A 19385-nucleotide genomic window follows, 5' to 3' on the forward strand; every position below is an offset into this window, starting at 1 on the left:
TTTGTAATGCTTAAAAATATCAGCGTACTGTTTCTTTTAGGAAGAGAAAGGCCTGGGGTATCATCTTCAATTGGTCAGTGGATTCCACACTTCTACTCTACATTTTACAATACTAGATAATAAGTATTATGACATTTTCCTTGTGAATATGGATTATGTGCACAAATTATGTAGTTAGAAAATATTTTTAAAATATATTTATTTAGAGATATGGAATATGATAAAAAGCATAGTAACACATCTATGTAGATAGTATTTAATATATGTATAAATTATATAACATCTGTACCTATAGAGTATAGATAAATGACAGAGAAGGCAGACATCAATAATTCTTGTCATAAGAATTATATCTGTTCTTCTAGCTACTCAGGAGGCTGGGATCAGAGGATCCTAGTTCAAAGTCAGTCTGAGCAGACAAATTAGAAAGACTCTTATCTCCAATTAACTAGCAAAATGACAGACATGGAGGTGTGGTTCAAATGACAGAGTACCAGCCTAAAGCAACGAAGCTCAGCAAGAGTATGAGGCCCTAAGATCAAGCTCCAGTACTGATGGAAGGTGGAAGGAAGGAAGGAAGGAAGGAAGGAAGGAAGGAAGGAAGGAAGGAAGGAAGGAAGGAAGGAAGGAAGGCAGGCAGGCAGGCAGGCAGGCAGGCAGGCTATTATAAGCTGTTATAAGCTGATGGTTGAGATGGGAAAACAATCTGAAGTATCAGGTAAGAGCCCTTGGAGAGAAAGGCATCCCACAGATGGCAATGGTGGCTGTGGGACCACTTGTTTAGTGCAACACTTGTGGCAATCCTGTCATTTATTGCTTCTACACAAATCTGAGGAGAGAAATAATTTTTAGGAGGAAAGACAGCCTCTTTCTGTTGTAGAACTTCCTAAAGTTCATCCTTCCCTTGCTTTAATTGATCTGGGAGCTCCAGAAAGCCACTTAGGCCTATATCCTTCGTGTCACTAAAAAAGGCCAAGGGCATTGGAACCTACGGCTCCACTCTCTTCACATCTCCTTTATTGCACCCCAAGTCCCATAAAAACAATAAATCCCCTTTGAAATCCCTCTACTTTTGTGCTAGCCATCAGCTGCCTTAGGACATGATTGTGTGCTATGAAAAATAAGATAAGGAACTTTAATGAAGGTCTCGGAATGCAAACCTAACACAAAGTTCTCCAATTCTCTCCCACTGACTACATCCAAACACATTGCTATTTTTTAATAAGAACTTTTGTGTTGTCCTGGGTGGTTCCTCAGACAGCCTCAGATTAGCACAACACTGTCCCACCACAAGATCAGGTCATGTGAACATCACTGGACAGGGAGAAACGGCTTTTTGTTGTTAGGAACATTTTCAAGATTCCATAAATTATGACTAATTAAAACCAACTTGAATTGCAACCTAGAGTTTCTTTCACAATGTTATGGACCATGCCAGGATTCAGAGAAACAAACGGCTTTAAACTCATAATACTATGAACTGAATTGCTCCCATAAATTCCTATATTGAAACCCTAGATCTTGATGTACCTACATGTTGAACATAGGGCCTATAAAAAAGTAATAACTGTTGAATGAGGTCATAGGGTTGAGACCCTGGTATGATATGACAGTTTTCATATAAAAAGATACTAGCACATTAACAACAACAACAAAGAAAAACCTCTTGTGTCCATGTCTTGGAGTTCATTTAACTTAGCATCATCTTATATGGTCATATGTATTGAGCTATTCTGCTCATCTGCTGAGATTATCCTAGACGTATACTAATTATTGCAAATAAGGGAAACCATGGGATCTATGTTTCTTTGAGTCTGGCTTACTCCACTTAATATGATTTTTTCTGTCTTTCCATTTCCTAACAAATAGGACAGTGTGATTCTTCCTGATGAAAGCATAGAATTCATATATATATATATATATATATATATATATATATATCACTTTGTTGTTGTTTTTAATATGCTATCTGATTTCTTTTTTCTTTTGTGTGTTTCCCCCTTTTGGTTTATCCTCTGTTGTCACTGTATTTGATTTTGGTACTCTGGTGTTGTATATACATTTATCTGAATTAGGGAAGGGAAGAGGAACAACAGAATGGTGAGAGAAAGGACAATGGAGAGGGAACCAATGCAACAGTAATATTCACAAGACAATATGTTGGAAATGATCTGTACAACTTGGGAAGGGATTAGGGGAAGGGAAAAAGGGAGAAAACTGAGGAAAGAGATAACAAGTTCGACAAGAAATGTACTTATTACCTTACTTATGTAACTGTAACCCCTCTGTACACCACCTTGACCATAAAAAATTATTTTTTTAAAAAAGACACTAACTCAGTATTAGATGACATTGGGGAAAAAAAGAATATTTTCCATAAGAATGCTCTTTTTAGGTGGGGCACCAATGGCTCACACCTATAAACCTGCTACTCAGGAAACTAAGATCTAAGAATCACAGTTCAAAGCCAGCCAGGGCAGTGTTCTTATCTCTAATTAATCACCAAAAACTATGAAATAAAAAATGTTTTGGCTAGAGGATGTTGACTAAGGGCATCTGAACAACATGGCCCGATTGTCACATCTGCCATTTTGTTCATCTGTCTTAAAAACTAGTACAGCTTAGAATTCTAAAACTTACACTTCTACTGTCAATTTTTATCAAATTTGTCCTTTTGTTTTAAAGTCATATAGAAATGAGACTCAACTATACCAAAGCAGTCCATTATACTTGAAAGGTTTGAGAACCATAGGCTGCTGGTCACCATGGCTCATGCCAGTCAACCCATCTACTCAGGAGACTGAGATTGGAAGGATCACAATTCCAGGCCAACCCAGGAAAAAAGTTCATGATACTTTATCTCAACCAATAGTGAGGCATGGTGGTACATACATGTCATATATCTGTCATCCCCACTATGTGAGAATTGTAAATTGAGGGTCCTAGTCCAGGCTGGCCTAGATAAAAAGTAAGACCCTATCTCAAAAACAGATTGCAGATAAAGGGCTGGAGGTATGGCTCGAGTGGTAAAAAGAAAGGGAGAAAGAAAGCGGAAGGAAGGAAGGAAGGAAGGAAAAAAGACAGAAACCATGAGGTTCCTCCAGATTTTGCTAAATTATGGAATCATTATGCTAATTTGTGATTCACCTCTGGATCATAAACTGTTGTCCAACATCATCTAGAAGCAATCATCCTTGACACACAGGTTTCAGATTAGAACTTACAAATGCTATCTAGCCATCCCGGGGCGGGGGGGGGGGTGGATTAAAAATAATTTTGCATGTGCACACATAACATTGTTCACAGAGAATGAATCAGCACCAAGCGTTGATTATTCAAAAACAAATAAATCTAACATACTGTCTACAAACTTTTCCCTCTCTTCTGAGTCTCTGAACATACCACAAAAACAGGATCATTGGCCGCAGAATGTGGCAAGGCATTTGTCCCATTCAGGAAGGAGTGGACCAAATTGTGTAGGCTCATAACTTGAGAGTCCAGTGTTCCATCTGCTTTATCAAAGCCTTCCAGGGCATTCCTAAGAGAAGCCAGCATGTCAGTGACAACAAGCAAATATTGACTAAGGTCTCTATTTATTGTCTCCAGACCAATCATCATCTAATCTGAGGCTGAATAGGGATAGGAGAGGCCATGTCATAGCTAATTAACAATCAACCCCCCATGGAAGTGGAGCTCTAGTTCAAGTGGTAGAGCTCTAGTCTTTCTGAAAAAAAACTAAGGGACAATACCCAAGCCCTGAGTTCAAGTCCCAATATCAGCACCTTTCCCCTAAAAACGCTTTAATGATAATCTTTTATTAGGGAAGGAAACACCTAAACAATGCTCCTTCTGAATATATTGCATCTCCATAGGATATTCACTATCTCAGATAATTCCAACAATGTTGTCTGGGGACTACACTCCTAACTCAAATCTATAGGAAGTACAATGAGTTTTAATGGCATTTTTATCACAAACTAATGCACATTCCTTTATAAAGACAATCTTAAATCTCATTTTTGACCAACCATTGACCCCTACTTTAAGGGTTGTGTCCATCTTGAGCACATACTCCAAACCCTGTTACAATTAGCACAACTTCCGCATCCTGCCCCTAGCCCACAAGTTATATAATTAACAGAAAGAGAGAGAGAGACAGAGACAGAGACAGAGACAGAGACAGAGTATCCAGCAACTATAAATCTAGACACTACCTCTCTTTGGAAGACACATTCATCTTAGTTAAAACATTGTTTCTCTATATATATGTATTCCTCATAATTCTTAAAGTCTGTTTTGGGTGGGAGAAAAATAATAGTTGGCCTATAAATTTTGGATATAGGAATGTTATTACTGTGCATTCATTTGTGTTGAAGTTAGTCTGCAAAACTCGAAGAGCTCAGATCCTCCTAATGTTATTTCTAATGTTAACATTAAAAATAAGAAAGAAAGCTTAGCATGGTGGCATATGACTACTCTCAGCTACTCAGAAGATGGATATTGGGAGGTTCATAGTTCAAGATCAGCACAGACAAATAATTAGCGAGACCCCATCTTAAGCAACAACATGTCAACAAGGCAGGACATAAATGTAATCCTAGTTATGTGGGGGCATAGATAGAAAACTTGTGGTATGAAGTCAGTGGTGGGAAAACCTGAGACTCTCCCTATCTGAAAAATAATAAAATCCAAACAGGGCTGTCATCCTGGCTCAAATGATAGAGTACCTGCCCAACAAGTATGAGGGCCTGAGTTCAAATCCTTCTACTACCAAAATAAGCAAATGTAAACAAGTATATACATTTGTTTATTCTGATAGTAGAAAGATAAAGAGAAAAGAAAGAACATTTTTAAAGTACTGTATTTTAAATGTTCAAATTATCCAAACAAAAGATCGTTTTCAACAGTTATGTTCGAAGCTGATGAAACCACACTATTAGTTATAGGTGTGATGAAGACTTTCCTAACATCAATCCTTCTTTAACCTCTGTTATTAAGCACATTTACATTTCTTAGCTTTGTAGATGTCTCCAATAGCTAGAATTCTCTCCAGTGCAATACAAACACTTGGGTGAAATGTTAGTTATTGTAGAAGAGCTCAGAGCACCAACCTGAAGCTGAAGGTAGAGTTTTGGAAGAAAGGAGGATTGTCAAACTTCTGGAGGGACAAACAGTCTTGAATGCTTTTTAAGGTTGGCAATTTCTCACCATTGCTTCCCACTTGATTTCTTCTCAACAACCCTTCATAGGTTCCATTACACAGAGTGACCTGGCGGTTGTAGTCGTCCAAGCTAAGAATCAGAAGAAGGTTAACAACAGTATATCTTAATTGATGTTATAAACTTGGACCCAGGATACAATGAGGATCGTAATAATAACATTTTTATTACTTACCTTATAAGGACCAAAATTAGGTGGTGAAATATTACTGTTGAAATAATCGTATGCTAAGATATTTGAAATATATAGATGCATAAAATATGAATACAGCAATAAAAGCTATAATAATTCTATCCCATTGAAAAGACAATGACAGGGTCTAGTAGACAAGATGGTAACTCCTACTGTGTGTATTTGACTCTGGAGCAAGCCGGGTTGCCTGTATGACACAAAGCCCAGCAAGTTTGGGTGGAAATGGCTATGTAGAAGGGAAAAAGCAATTTAAACACACTGAGTAAAACCAACAAAATTACAGGAAAGGCTTATAAATATTTTAGGAAATAAAAATGCTAACTACCTTGGTTGGCTGTATGTATTGAAGCATTACACTGTATCCTATTATTTACAAAATCAAAATATATTTTTGAAAAAAAAATGAAGAAACATACATTGGCAGCAAAGCTCTGGTGGTAGAGTGCCATTTGGGAGCAAAACAAGCCAAAAAGGTTTGGGAGACCCTGAGTTCAGGCCTTGGTGCCACCACACACACACACACACACACACACACACACACACACAAATAACCAGATACTAGTAGCTCATACCTAGTTTTTCATTGAAAAAAATGCAAAATGTAGAAAAGTGCCATGTCCACTGGAAAATTGTTATATGGAAATGTGGAAATGACCCCCTAGGTACATTAGAAACAGAAATAGGGAAATAGAATGTCCATCCTTCTGACATAAGATAAGCCAGTCTCTCTTATGCAGCACACATGCCATTACCTGTTGCAGACAATTTCCCAGCTGGAGAATCTTGAGCTCTGACTAATCAGAGTTGGGTCATCTTGTCTTGCTGCTCCAAACAGCTGGTCTGTGCACACATCACATTCATTCCTCCCAGTGGCAAAGTTCCAGTAAGGCAAAGCGAAGGACTCATTACCAATGAGTCGCTAAAAGCAAAGGGCAGGTGCAGTCTGTTGATTATGCAGCAGATACAACAATAAGGCAGATAAGCAAAGACTGATGTCCCCATCAAATGCATAAGAACCAGAGAGATGAATGCAATTTAGTTGAGCTTTAATAAAGAAATCCTATCAGCGGCAACAAAATAGATGAACCTAGGAAATACAATGCTAAGTGAAATTAACCATACACACACACATACAGAACAAATACAACATGATCTCACGTAAATGTGGAATCTAATAGCTAGAAATCAGGGAAGGGAATTACAAGATGAGTAAGTCTAGAGATCACATATACAACATGAGGACTACCATTGGTAATAATACATTGTACTCCACACTGGTGATTTGCAAAAGAGTAGGTTTTTAGATAATCTTAAAATACGCATGAATTATATATAAAAATTATATCAAAAATGAATTATATGAGATTTGAGCATGGTACCTTTCTTAACTGTCACTTCACTATGAATACCAAGACATATACATCAAAACATCATATTGTACAGTAACTCTGTTTTTTAGTTTAAAATACTCAATATATAGTTTTGACCAACCTGGAGATCTCTTTCCAGCCACAACAAATGGTACCGATGCCAGGTAACAAAGGCAGGCCCTTGGTGTGAGAAATCGATGGCCTTATAGGGACGACCTGGTCCTAAAACAATTTGGAAACATTAAAGATCACAGAAGAGAATATTTAAAATATTAAACCGTGCCTGGGATATGTGTCTATAGCCAATAATTTCATGATGAAGAAAGAGAGGTTATTTATGTCTTCAAAAGCAACCATCATGCTGTTCTTGGACTGCGAGGGGAGGGTGGTCAGGGGAGAGTACAGAACTCGAGGGAAAAAAGGGTACAAAAGTGTGGCAGTGGATATTGATAAAAGTGAACTATATAAGTCATGGGTGGAAACAGGAGGGAGGGACTGAGAGAGAGAGAGGGAACAGAAGACACTGTACAAAAGGAAATATACTTATTACCTGACTCATGTAAATGTAACCCCTCTGTACATCACCTTTGTAATAATAAAGAAAATTTTAAAAATCATGACAAAAGAATTTCAAGTAACATTTTTAAGACAAAGTCCTTTCATCTCTCAAAAATCTGACTTTTAGAGGGGACCCAGAAAGTTCAAGTACTTTTCCTACTAAGAGCCTTGCTATATAGTTAATTGTTTTAGCAAGGGGAGGAAGAAAGGAGGGGAAGGAGGATTACTAGGGCTTCAGGGCCTCATGCTCTTGCTTAGCTTTCTCTAGATTTTTCTCACTCAAAGCTGGCACTCTACGACTTGAGCCACATCTCCACTTCTGGTGTTTTGCTGGTTAATTAGAGATGAGATTAGTACCGATTTGTCTGCCGGGGTTAGCTCTGAACCTTGATCCTTAGATCCCATCTTACAGGTATGTGCCAACAGTGCCTTTTTTTTTTCTGGAATCAAAGGGAATTTAAGAATTTTAGAACCAAAAGGAATTTATAGAATATAAATTTAAACCAACTATGCATTAAGAAGAAATGCAGTCTCTGTAGGTTATTAAGACCCAAATGAACTATAATTTTAAAAGACATTTGTGTCTTACAAATGCACAAATTTATAAGGGAAGAACTAATTAATTACATAGCAACGCTGACCACACAGAATCCTAATGCAGTATTTATTCAATCAAAAGGAACTTCCACAGATTCTGCTTCACTCATCCATCAGCTCCAACTACTAGCTGACAAGCATAGTCATGGACACCAGAAGAGAGAAAAAACATTCAAAGCAATTTAGTTGGCCACTGGAACTGCCAATTTTAGTGAGGCGCTTTGGGCAATTTAATGCCCTCCTTACTGCCTGTTCCATCCTTCTTCTCCCGCTTATAACAGCTTTGGATGGTTATGTAGAAACTTTAGCTAACTTCAGTCCTTTCTCAAAGTATCTATAATAACTTCAGAGAGCTGAAAAGACATGAATATAAATTTAATTCCTCAATATGACCAGAAACTATAGTTTTCCTCTTGAGAGACTACCCACTCATAAAGCAAAAATTCCTCAGAAGGATGACAGGAAAACTATAAAGGTTTATAGTCGGAAGAGCCTCTTTCCTTATCTATCGATAAAGAAAGACAGATGGTTACCTGTGAGGCAGGTATTTAAAAAAAAAAAAAGACTCATACCACGAGCAGAACTGTTGTGTCTGTTATTGGAGGCAGAAAGGTTTTTCAAATGTTTTTTATCTAGAGCTCAGTTTCAAATTTCTCCACACAAAATGATGAGGGAATGTCAAAGGATGAGAATAAATGATAAACACTAGGAGGAAAGGAGACTTCAAGTAAGAATAGTACTATTCCAGGGGAAATAAATTGTCTTTATTTACTGTGATCCCCCCAAAAAGTACACTAAAATTAGGAACAGTTGGTAGAAGAATCTAGAATAGATTCAGACTCTCTTGGAACAATATGATAGCTTCTCTCCAACTGATAAACAACCCACCTATTTGATTAATGCACTTTATAACAAACCATCTCCCATTCTCAGTCCTACCCAGTCACCCAATTTTTAGAACCTGAGAAGGTTCTCAATATTTCCTCAGCATCATTTTCATTTCACCATTTTTGAAAGCATCAAATAAAACCATAGGCCAAAAGGCAAGGCAAAAGAAACTACCTTGCTGTGATTCCACTTACACTTTTCTTAAACAATAAAGCTAAAAATAAAATAAAATAAAGTCAGGGATTCCTAGCAGTGGCTATGTATACTGTAAGTGATTATCTAATGGAAAGTCTAAAAGTAAGTTTAACAAGATTCACATTTCCAACATGGATATCAATTGTGCACAAAGAAGGTCCACGTGCTTTGCCACAGGCTCAAGTTAATTCCTCTAATTTGAAGAAAAGGTCACCCAGGGTTTCTATGGCCAGATTTGAAGTTCTTTTTTTTTTCTGGAATCAAAGGAATTTGCCTCCACTGCACTGAACATGACTTTGAGGATTAATAACTTCACAGAGGACAGTTTAAGGCTTTGAACCAAGAACATAACCCGAGGCATCTGCAGCCGACATACAGGACCAAACATCTCCATTCCAACTTTAGGCAGTATTTGGTAATTTTACCCATTGACAGACCGGCCACTTCCTGCCTGGAGGTTGATTGCTTCCTTGTTCATGAACTGGGGTCAAAGTGACTTTCCATCCCACATCCTCACCCAATCACACGTTTTTTGCAGTAAGCCTTACGCCAAGAGAGGGAAACCCACCTAATAATGTATCCCTAACAGAATAATAATGAAGCCACACGAAGAAATCATAAATGCTGCAGTTGGCGATCTGGGGCTGGGTCCCATTGGGCCCAAGCAGGCCAAGCCAGTGCTGGGTGGTGATCACATAGTCGGGGTGCACGCTCCTTTTCGCCAGGTCCAGTGCACCCAGGAACTGTTCCCGCTCCTCAGGCGTCAAAGAATGGATGTCCCTTCGCACAACCAGTGGTTTCCTTTGGTCACAGTTGGAGCCCGACCAGCCAAACTTGCAGTCTCCACAATCATAGCCAGCAAAGTTTCCTGATTGATAGAAAGGGAGAGAGAAATGGGGGGGGGGGGGGAGAGAAAAGATGTTTGATGTCGTTTGGTACAAGTTTCTGAACTAGAATTTGGGGGAAGAATGAAGAGAATGAGAAAATACATAGAGGAAAGCAAGTCAGTTGCCAGATACATACAAAGAATATGATTTGTAACAATCGCCCATTCTCAGTCCTACCCAGTCACCATATTTTTAGAACCTAAGTGTTCTCAGTATTTCCTCAACAGTTTTCCTGTCATCCTTTTGAGGAATTTTTGCTTTGTGGGGCAATAAATTTCTGCTAATAAAGTCAAAGATGAAAAAAGAAAAAAAAAAAGTCCACTTCCTCCCCCCCACCCCCCAATCTCCTCTCGAAATCTAAGTAGGACCAACACTAAAAACTTCCCTAGAATAATCCCAGCAAAGAAACAGGACATGAAATGTTCTAGAAAGTTCTATAGAAATCCCAACAAAGAAACAGGGTATGAAATGCTCTAGAAGCTTCCCTAAAAATCTCAGCAATGAAACAAGACATGAAATCCAATTAGAAAGTTCCATAAAAATCCCAGTAAAGAAACCGGTTATAAAATACACTGCAAAATATTATAGGCTTAACTGTGTCCCCTTTGAAATGAACATACTCAAGTGCAAACCCCCAGAAACTTGTGACTATAAATATTTGGAGATCAGGCCATTGAAGAGATCATTATGGCTGGGCACCGGTGGCTCACTCCCATAAACTCAGGAGGCTGAGATCTGAGGATCATGGTTCAAAGCCAGCCCAGGCAGTAAAGTCCTTGAGACTCTTATTTCCAATTAACCACCAGAAAACCGGAAGTGGCGCTGTGGCTCAAGTAGTAGAGTGCTCACCTTGAGCTGAAGGCTGAGGGACAGTGCCCAAGCCCAGAGTTCAAGCCCCATGACAAAAAAAAAAAGCCTAAGAAAGAGATAATTATGTAAAAAAAGGTCCTAGTCAGTATGATTATTGTCCTTATAAGGAAAGGAAAGAGAGACACAGACATACATAAAATAAGACTGTGGAAGAACTCAGGGAGAAGATGGCCACCTGAGTCAAAGGAAAAGAAGTGTCAGAAGAAACCAATCTTGTAGACAGATGTTCTTAGACTTCAGCCTCCAGGGCTAGGAGGAAATACATTTGTTGTTTAAGTCACCCAGTCCAGGATAATTTGTTATGTCATCCTAGTAGATGAGTGCACATGCTCTAAGGCCTCTTTAACAGTCACAGATCTGTCCATCCATTGTCCCTGCCAGGCCCCACCCTGGACTGATCAGTAGCCTGGGATTTCCCCTGAACCCTGCTGTCCCCAGGGCCGGCACAGGCCCATTCATTGATTTACAGAGGGAGAGAACATGTGCGTCAGTGGAGCCAAAATTAATCAACAAGCAGGCTTCCAGGAATGCAAGTAGACTAGCATCAAAAACATGGGTTTATCTCACAAAGGAAACAGCATGAAGACAAAAAAAAAATCAATGGAGGCTGGCAGGTCGTAAAGGTGAATTAGCTGCCACCACCTGAGCAAGTGAAAAAAATTCCTGCAAGTTTCACTGTCAGCTGCTCTGTGTCCTTGATTTTTCATTGCCCAAGGGACCAGGACTAGTGCTACCCACTTCTAAGATATCCCAGGTTGGCTTTCAATAGCTCAGTCTTTCAATGTGCCTTTGACTTCTCCCCCCACCTTCTTAACCTTTCTTCCTAAACTCCTCGGGCCTGGGCTACCTGCTCCCTCTTTAAACCGCATGATGGATCCTCTTTATGGCATTTTGCAATGTTGGAGATGGAAGCCAGGGCTTCATGCATGCTATGCAAGCACTCTGCCAATGATCAATGCCCCTGTTCTACATGTCAGAGTCAGGTGGGCCTGAGCTATGCTCACCTCTTAATCCCCCTTACATTCACATTTGTCATACCAACTGCTGGACTTACAAACTCTATACATAACCCAGGGAGCTAACTCACGACAGATGCCTGGGCTTGGCCTTGTATGCAATGAATGTATCGAATGAATGATGGAAACGTAAAGCAGGTAGGGAATAATACATGCTACTGCTTCAGAGACTTATGCTGTTGCTTGGCTTTCTTACTCGCAGCTCGTGCTCTATTACTTGAGCCACACCACCAGTCTAGCTTTTTGCTAGACTCTATTTGAAAATAGTCTCTCAGACATTTTTGTCTGGGATGGATTCTAACAGCAATCCTCAGATCTCTGCTTCCTCAGTGGCCAAGATTACAGATTTGAGCCAATGGCACCAGATTGTTTGATGGCCAAAGAAATTTTCATTAAAAATACAATAGGCACATCTGTAATCCTAGCCACTCAGGAGGCTGAGAACTGAGGATTGGGGTTCAAAGCCAACCCAGGCAGGAAAGTCCATGACACTCTTATCTCCAGTTAACCACCAGAAAACCAGAAGTGGTGCTATGGCTCAAAGTGATAGAGTGCTAGCCTTGAGCAAAGGAGCTATAGGACAGCACCCAAGCCCCTAGTTCAAGCCCCAAGAACAACAACAACAACAAAAAGTAAATAAAAATACAATAGGTAGGATGAGCTCAACGGAACAATAATTGATTGCATTTTGGGCTCCTTTGTAACATGCAAAGTATTTAAACTTTTTTTGCGGCTGGTCCCAGAGCTTAAAACGGCTTGGGTGCTGTCCCTGAGCTTTAACTTTTTCTGTTTGTTTGTTTGTTTGTTCGTGGTTAATTGGAGGTAAGAGTCTCATGGATTTTCTTGCACAGCCTGGTTTTAAACCAGTCTCCTGAGTAGCTAGGCTTACGGGCATTAGCCACCAACATCTGGCTTTTATCTACACTTAAATAAATGAATTGCTTGTATTTTCCTGCTTCAGTAACATAGGAAACAAAAGTAAAAAAAAAAATCTACTTCCAGACTCAGATTCATATTTTTTGCTGTGAATCTCAAGCAGCTCAAATATTTTTTAAATACTAAGGAATAACACTTGTAATGTTATAATAATAAATTTGAAACATTCCTATATTCAAAGGCATAAAGTCTATTTTTAAATTTGGGAGCCTCATTATTCAAATTGAATAATTCATAGTTAATGCCATAAACTTCAAGACTAAACAACTTCCTCTATTATGGTTTGTTTTGCTTGATAGAAACAAAATTATCAATAACTAATTGTCTCCCTCATTTATTCCTTCAACAAACAGTATACTAAACATGTATCTTAGTGCAGTATCTGGGTAAGCTATATGTCCAGGGGTGGCATGTGGTAGGAAGTATGAGGGGTTCTCTGTGCTACACTGTGTGTATGTGTGTGTGTGTGTGTGTGTGTGTGTGTGTGTGTGTGTGTGTGTGTGAACATGTGTGTGGGTGTGTGTATGTGAAAGTAATGGGGCTTTTTTGTCTTTTTTTAATTTAATTTTTATTTTCAAGGTTATATACAGAGGGGTTACAGTTACATATATAAGGTAACGAGTATATTTCTTGTCCAACATTGTTATCCCCACCCTTGTTTTTTTCCCCTCCAACTCTCCCTCACACCCCAAGTTGTAAAGTTCATTTCCAACATATTGGGGGGTTTGAACTCCAGGCTTTGCATCTTGCTTAGCTTTTCCACTCAAGGTTGGTGTTCCAATCCTTGAGCTACACTTCCACTTCCAGCTTTTTGCTAGTTAATTAGGGATATGTGTTTCACAGACTTTCCTGTTGGGGCTGGCTTCAAACCTCAGTCCTCAGATCTCAGCCTCCTGAGTAGCTAAGTTTACAGGTGTGAGCCACCAGCTTCCAGTTCTCTGTGCTTTTGTTTCACTTTTGCTGTCAACCTGAAACTGCTCTAAATAATAATAAATACAGTCCTGGAAAAACAAAATTTCCACAGGCCTTCCTCCATGGCCACAGAGCCTTCTGTGCATTCAGAGAAGTTTCCACACTCAGGAACTTTGCACTTAACCTCTCAGAGCCTTCCATATTAGGGTCAGACGCCCATTTCAAGCACATTAAGACAAGGGAACGTGCAAAATCGTATGCTAGCGCTAGCATTATTGTTGTCAGTACTTTTCAAATAGGAAAGCAATGATTTCTTTTCCTCTCCACCTCACCTATCACGACACTGAACACACTCACAAATCATGTTATTCTTTGCCTCTCACACAGCTTAATACAATCAGTGCTAAATCAATGCTAAGTGAATGGGTGGAAAGGAAAGGAAAAGAAACGATGAAAACTTACATCCAAGGCATCAGGCCCAGTGGGATATAAGTGCAAACAAGGCACAGTGTCCAAGTCAAGGGGAAAATAAGGTGTGGGCATTGTGCATTGTGCGAGAAGACACCCACTCGTCTAACTGTAGGAAGTGAACACTGAAATATACCCATCTCTGAGGGATGAGAGATGACAACAATGAACACTGACTCCCAAGACCAGAAACCCTTCACAACTGTGGAGAACAAGGAACTTTCAAAGACCAAGCAATGTCTTCAACACATTGCTTAACTAATGCTAAGAAAGTATCAGAATTTTCAGTTCATAAGTGGGAAAGAAAGAATGAGGTTTGGTTACTGGGAAATAGAGAGAGGGAGACTTAAAATCAAGGATAGCAATCTATCTCCTTGAGAAAAAAATAAATTTAGAGTCTGAGTCCTCACCTGACTTAGGACTGGGATAAAGAAAAAGAGAACAGCTAAACATCACATGTGCCTACATGCATAGCATCAGCTCAAACTCAGAAAGTTATTAGACTAAATAACGGCCAGTGATTAGTGAATTTACAAGGAACTCTAAATGGCCTATTCCTTTTAATTAGAGATTCTATTATTTTAATAACAATACTTTATACTCACGTAGGTCCTTTCATCTACAGAGCTCAAAAAAGATTTTACAAGTGTGGTTTCCCCATTATCCCCATTTCAGAGATTGGAAAATAGAGGCAGTTAGTCACTTGTACAAACAAGAACTTCTCAGCCAACTGTTCAAAACTATTTGGTGCTCAAGGTTTGGTTTGGTTTTGTTTCCAAAAGTCCAGAGACACAGCTGCAACTGTCATATTCTCATAAATGCCAACTGGCAATGCTTTAAATGGTAAATAGTGAATGCCAAAGTCTCCTGAAACACAGCTTAGCCTGACAATTAAGTTCAGCAATTTTTTTTTAATTTGTGTCTATGGAAAATAAAGAAGTGTTCTACAGGGAATTGAAATATATTATTTAGGGTTGTTTTTTTTTTTACATATCAGTGTTTGCACTTGCCTTTCATTTATGAGGCTGAAGTTACTTTTACTGTTTCTTCAGTGCAGTAACAAAAGTGAGGGCTATCAGCAGCCTGATGGCCCAGAAAAAAGTGGGGGGGCGGGTTGGGAAAATGGCTCAGTGGTAGAGTTCTTTCCTTACATGCATGAGGCCCTGGGTTAGATTCCTCAGCACCACATTAGCAGAAAAAGCTGGAAGTGGCGCTGTGGCTCAAGTGTTAGAGTGCTCACCTTGAGCTGAAGAGCTGAGGGACAGTGCCCAGGCCCAGAGTTCAGGCCTCACTACTGACAAAAGAAAAGACTTTTAAAAAAAAAATATGAGATACAAGGAATCTTTGGAGATGTGGAGACGCTGGCTATTACCTTGATTGTGGTGACAGCAACTCAGAGATAAACCTGGGTCCAAACTCAGGAAACTGAATTACTAAATGAAGTAAATGAAGTATTTCGAAGCCAAGCATACATCACTAAAGCTAGGGGGAAAAAAGATGGTCTATTAAATTAAAGTTGCTGTACAGCAAAATTTAAGTGACTTAAAAAAAAAACCTCACATGGACACAAAAATTTGATATGAACTTAAAAAATAAAAAAGATACTGAGTGAATCTAGCCAATTACATAGAGAAATCACAGGAAGGACCTGCAGGCCCAGCCTGGCCAGGAACATGGCTAATGATGAAGAACACAGGCAGTGATAAGGAAGCCCAGCTTCCGTGGATATGCAGTGCAGTGGTTATATAGTGGCACTTACAGGATGTGATCTATTACCGGCTCATAGTCTTTTGAATAAGGCATAATGAGTTTTGTTCTAAAGTAGATTGCTTATAAGTGGGAGAAAATTTATAAACATTCCTTTGGCAAAAGTGATTTGATATTTAACAAGTACCCCTTCTATTCTGCCGTTGTCTGGCTCTTCCTATTCTTGCCTTTTAAAAAATACATGTGCGGTGGTAAATCAAAGTATATTTTATGCATGGGCAGATGTATCCAAATGAGAACCTGCATGTTATATAATTACTGTGCCATCACTTAAAAAATGAGATAGGATATGCAATGCAGATTTGAAATAGAAAGGAGCTAGGGACAGGAAAAGTTAGCATTAATCTCTGAATCACTAAAACCTTTTCACCCAGAAATCTATAAAAGGAGATGTCCAACTTTTTGAATGTCGTGGCATTTTATCATCCATTAACATGGAAAACAATTACAATAGAAGTGCTCGGGAGCTTAATACAAAGGAGTAGCATGTTAGTGGGGTTTGCCCTGCGCAAGTTGCCTTCATAGGCTAAGAACCCAGGAAACCTTGTAAGAGAATGTCTATAGAAGCAAGTGCTTAATATCTTGAGAAAAAAATAAATATGGTCAATGTGTTATGAAAACGTTTGTCACAAGAAGTATCTAGGGCAAAAGTAGGACTGAAAAAAATCTCTGTGACTCCCATCACTGAAAATATAACTGCAAAGGCTAGGGATGTAGTTCAGTGGTTCAGTCCTTGGCTAGCATAGGTGAGGTCTTGGGTTCAATCCTCAGCACCACAAAATAAATAAGTAAATAAGTAATAACATAGTACTTATTTATAACATATATGTGCACACATAATGATTATAAAGCCAGAGCTTTAGCATTGTAAAGAAAATCTAATGTCATTCTTATATCAACATTACCAGCCTTTGTATCTTCTCTTGGTAACATTTTACCAACTCACTTCTATATTCTCCTTAGTTCTAGCATCATATGAGAATACGAGGATGGAAGTAAGACAGCCAGCCACCAAAGAACCAGGATTTAATGAAGCTGCTACCTATGGGGGGTTTTGTCTTTCAAATGTCCTGCCAGCCTTTATCACTGCTCTACACAGCTACTGGAAGCCAAAAAGGAGCCAGATTGATTGGAGAGGATTATTTGAGTATGCTCAGAAGAGCAGAGACATAAGACATGCAATCAGATAAAATAAATAAATTAATTAAATTAAACAAAAAATAGGTGGGAAGAGAGACCAAAATTCCAAGGAAGGACACAGAGCAAATTTTGTAATGCCCACTTCCAATTCAGACAAGGAACCCAGGCAATTTGTAACTGAACAACAGCCTTCCTTCCCACTTGATGGAGGAAGCTGCTTGTCTGTCTCCCCAACCGTGGCAGAAGCATTGCTAACTCTTCCTGTTAACGAGGATGATGGGCCCTGGTTGAGGTTTGTCCAAACCCTGAGAAATGCTGAGGCCAGGGCTGCAGAGCACCTGCCTTCCGTCTTGGCCAGGCAAACCGCTCCCACCCATGCCCAGCAAGTGCAAACCCATGGCAGGGCAGTGCACCCTACTCTTCTTGAAAGGACTTGTTCTATTTTCAAAGCACACTCTAGGCCTTTAGCCTCCCCCTTCCAATAAGCAAGTCAAAGGTATGTTGGCACGCGTTCATGAAACTGGGCTTGGCCCAGGTAATAGCTATTTCATTTTCAAAGCTAAAAGTACAGGAGGATGGGAAGAATATAAATAACCAGGATCTCAGCCTTCCTGACACACTTGCTACCAAAAACACAACAGGCTGGCTTTTCAAAGCCTAGGCTAATAGTCTCTGTCTACAGTCTCATCTCTCCCTTCGAAAGGGTTGTTTTCTCAGCCAAGACGAAGCTCAGGGTGTGGGCTAGATCTGCCCGGAGGAGCCTCACCTGTGCACTTGCATGTCCGGTTGAAGAACTTTCTGGGCCACTGCTCACGATCATCCTGGTTTCGCAGGACATAAGGGCCACTCCAGGGCCTGGTGTCCACCTGAACCTCCGTGCACTGCCCCCGACCCTCCTGAGAGCCACAGATATTGGCTGGCTCCACACCCAGGGGTGGGCAGCACTCCTTGCTCACCAGGCTGCCCAAGGTCATACAGACCCGGGGAAACTGTGCCCAGGCTCCCAGTAGACTTCCATAACCCAAGCAAGCAAACAGAAGCCTCCACTGCACAGGACTCATGGCTGAATGGCTGAGAAAACTCGTTCAGCCTCTCCTCCTGACTTAGGTCTGGCTCTTCTCCTCTTCTTTTCTTAAGTTTTTGGGCATTCATTCACTCGTCTAATTTTTTTTTCTTTTTGTGTTAGTTTCTTTGCATTCTATTCCTCTCCTTTCAAAATCCCCACAAAAATCACAGAATCTACACATGTGCACATGGGTACCTGCTCGTGCACACACTATTTTATGTGATTCAAATAACTAACACAGATTTAATTTCGTAAGAAATGCCTCTAACAGCCAAATTTAATGAGGATAATGCTTCTTGCCATCTCTCCTCCACCTTTAAATCAGGCTTTGTCTAATTGAGTTAATTTACAGAACACTCCAGTCTTACTGCTTATTATGCTGGTATTTCTAAGCCTCCTCTTTCCCTCCTTAGCCCTTGACTTTAATTGCCTTGAACTAGTTCAAAAGCCAAACGCCGTGCTGCCTTTATTCTGTCTGGTTTGCCAAGTCATGGGGCCTAGTAGGGGTTTTGGAAAAGCTGGGAGAAGCCGTCATTAGGGGAATTATAGCTAGAGAAATCCTCATTGTTAGCACATGACCCAAAGTGCACAATGGAGCAGATAAAGTTTCTGGCTTTGTTTCAGGAGGGTAAAACCACCCTCTTTATTGGGCTCATGTGCTCCAGCCAAGCCTGTGACCTCAGACTTCCCAGCGAGTCAATAGATGCAGTGAGCCCTTCGTCAAAGGCCCTTTACACGAGAGCACACATCGCTAGCTACTTTGCCTCATGACTGCTCACTGACGTGCAAGAACGACCACTACGGGAGGTCATACAACTTCAAAAATAAAGCAACATTGATTTAGGACTGGTAGACAAGGAACTGCCTTGTTCTACCATGAGATTTCTCTTCCCTCTGCCTAATGACTTGCTCTTCTCCCATTCAGCACATCTATACAGCAGGTTTCTTTTCATTCATTCATGTGCAGTACATGCCACCAGAACCTCCCAACTGTCATGAACTGGTTGTCCAGAGACCAATGGGACAGTTTGGAGTGAGAAATGACAAGTGCATCTTTTGCTTTATGTTCCAGTTAGGCATGATGTAGTCTGTAGACTAGTGTCTCCCAGATGCTTTGGGATGAAGCAAGATGAATGCCCAGTGGGTGACCAAGGTCACTCATCAGAGCCTCTGTTTATGGTGGAAACAGAACTGTCATGATACCTCAGGATCTGACAGACAGCCGATCTGAAACTGCTTCAGCTAGCTTTTCAAAGAATGCTTTCTACAGAGACGTACTTAATGTTAATTTCAAAGAAATTTC

At 39.9% G+C, this 19385-nt stretch overlaps 1 protein-coding gene across 1 annotated transcript in view; it reads right to left on the reverse strand.

Annotated features, from left to right (window-relative positions):
• The window catches only part of Dct (dopachrome tautomerase), a 37028-nt gene extending 18951 nt beyond the window's left edge, over positions 1-18077 (reverse strand). Inside the window, exons 1-6 of the mRNA XM_042682660.1 lie at positions 17783-18077; positions 9589-9888; positions 6904-7004; positions 6165-6331; positions 5112-5291; positions 3403-3538 (exon numbers count right to left, since the gene is read on the reverse strand). Coding sequence (XP_042538594.1) covers positions 3403-3538; positions 5112-5291; positions 6165-6331; positions 6904-7004; positions 9589-9888; positions 17783-18077 — 1179 coding nt within the window. The remainder of the gene's footprint in view (positions 1-3402; positions 3539-5111; positions 5292-6164; positions 6332-6903; positions 7005-9588; positions 9889-17782) is intronic.
• Positions 18078-19385: the final 1308 nt, after the last annotated feature.

The sequence above is a fragment of the Dipodomys spectabilis genome, unplaced genomic scaffold (genome assembly GCF_019054845.1).
Source record: "Dipodomys spectabilis isolate Male_0828 unplaced genomic scaffold, ASM1905484v1 ptg000075l, whole genome shotgun sequence".
Taxonomy (NCBI): Eukaryota; Metazoa; Chordata; class Mammalia; order Rodentia; family Heteromyidae; genus Dipodomys; species Dipodomys spectabilis.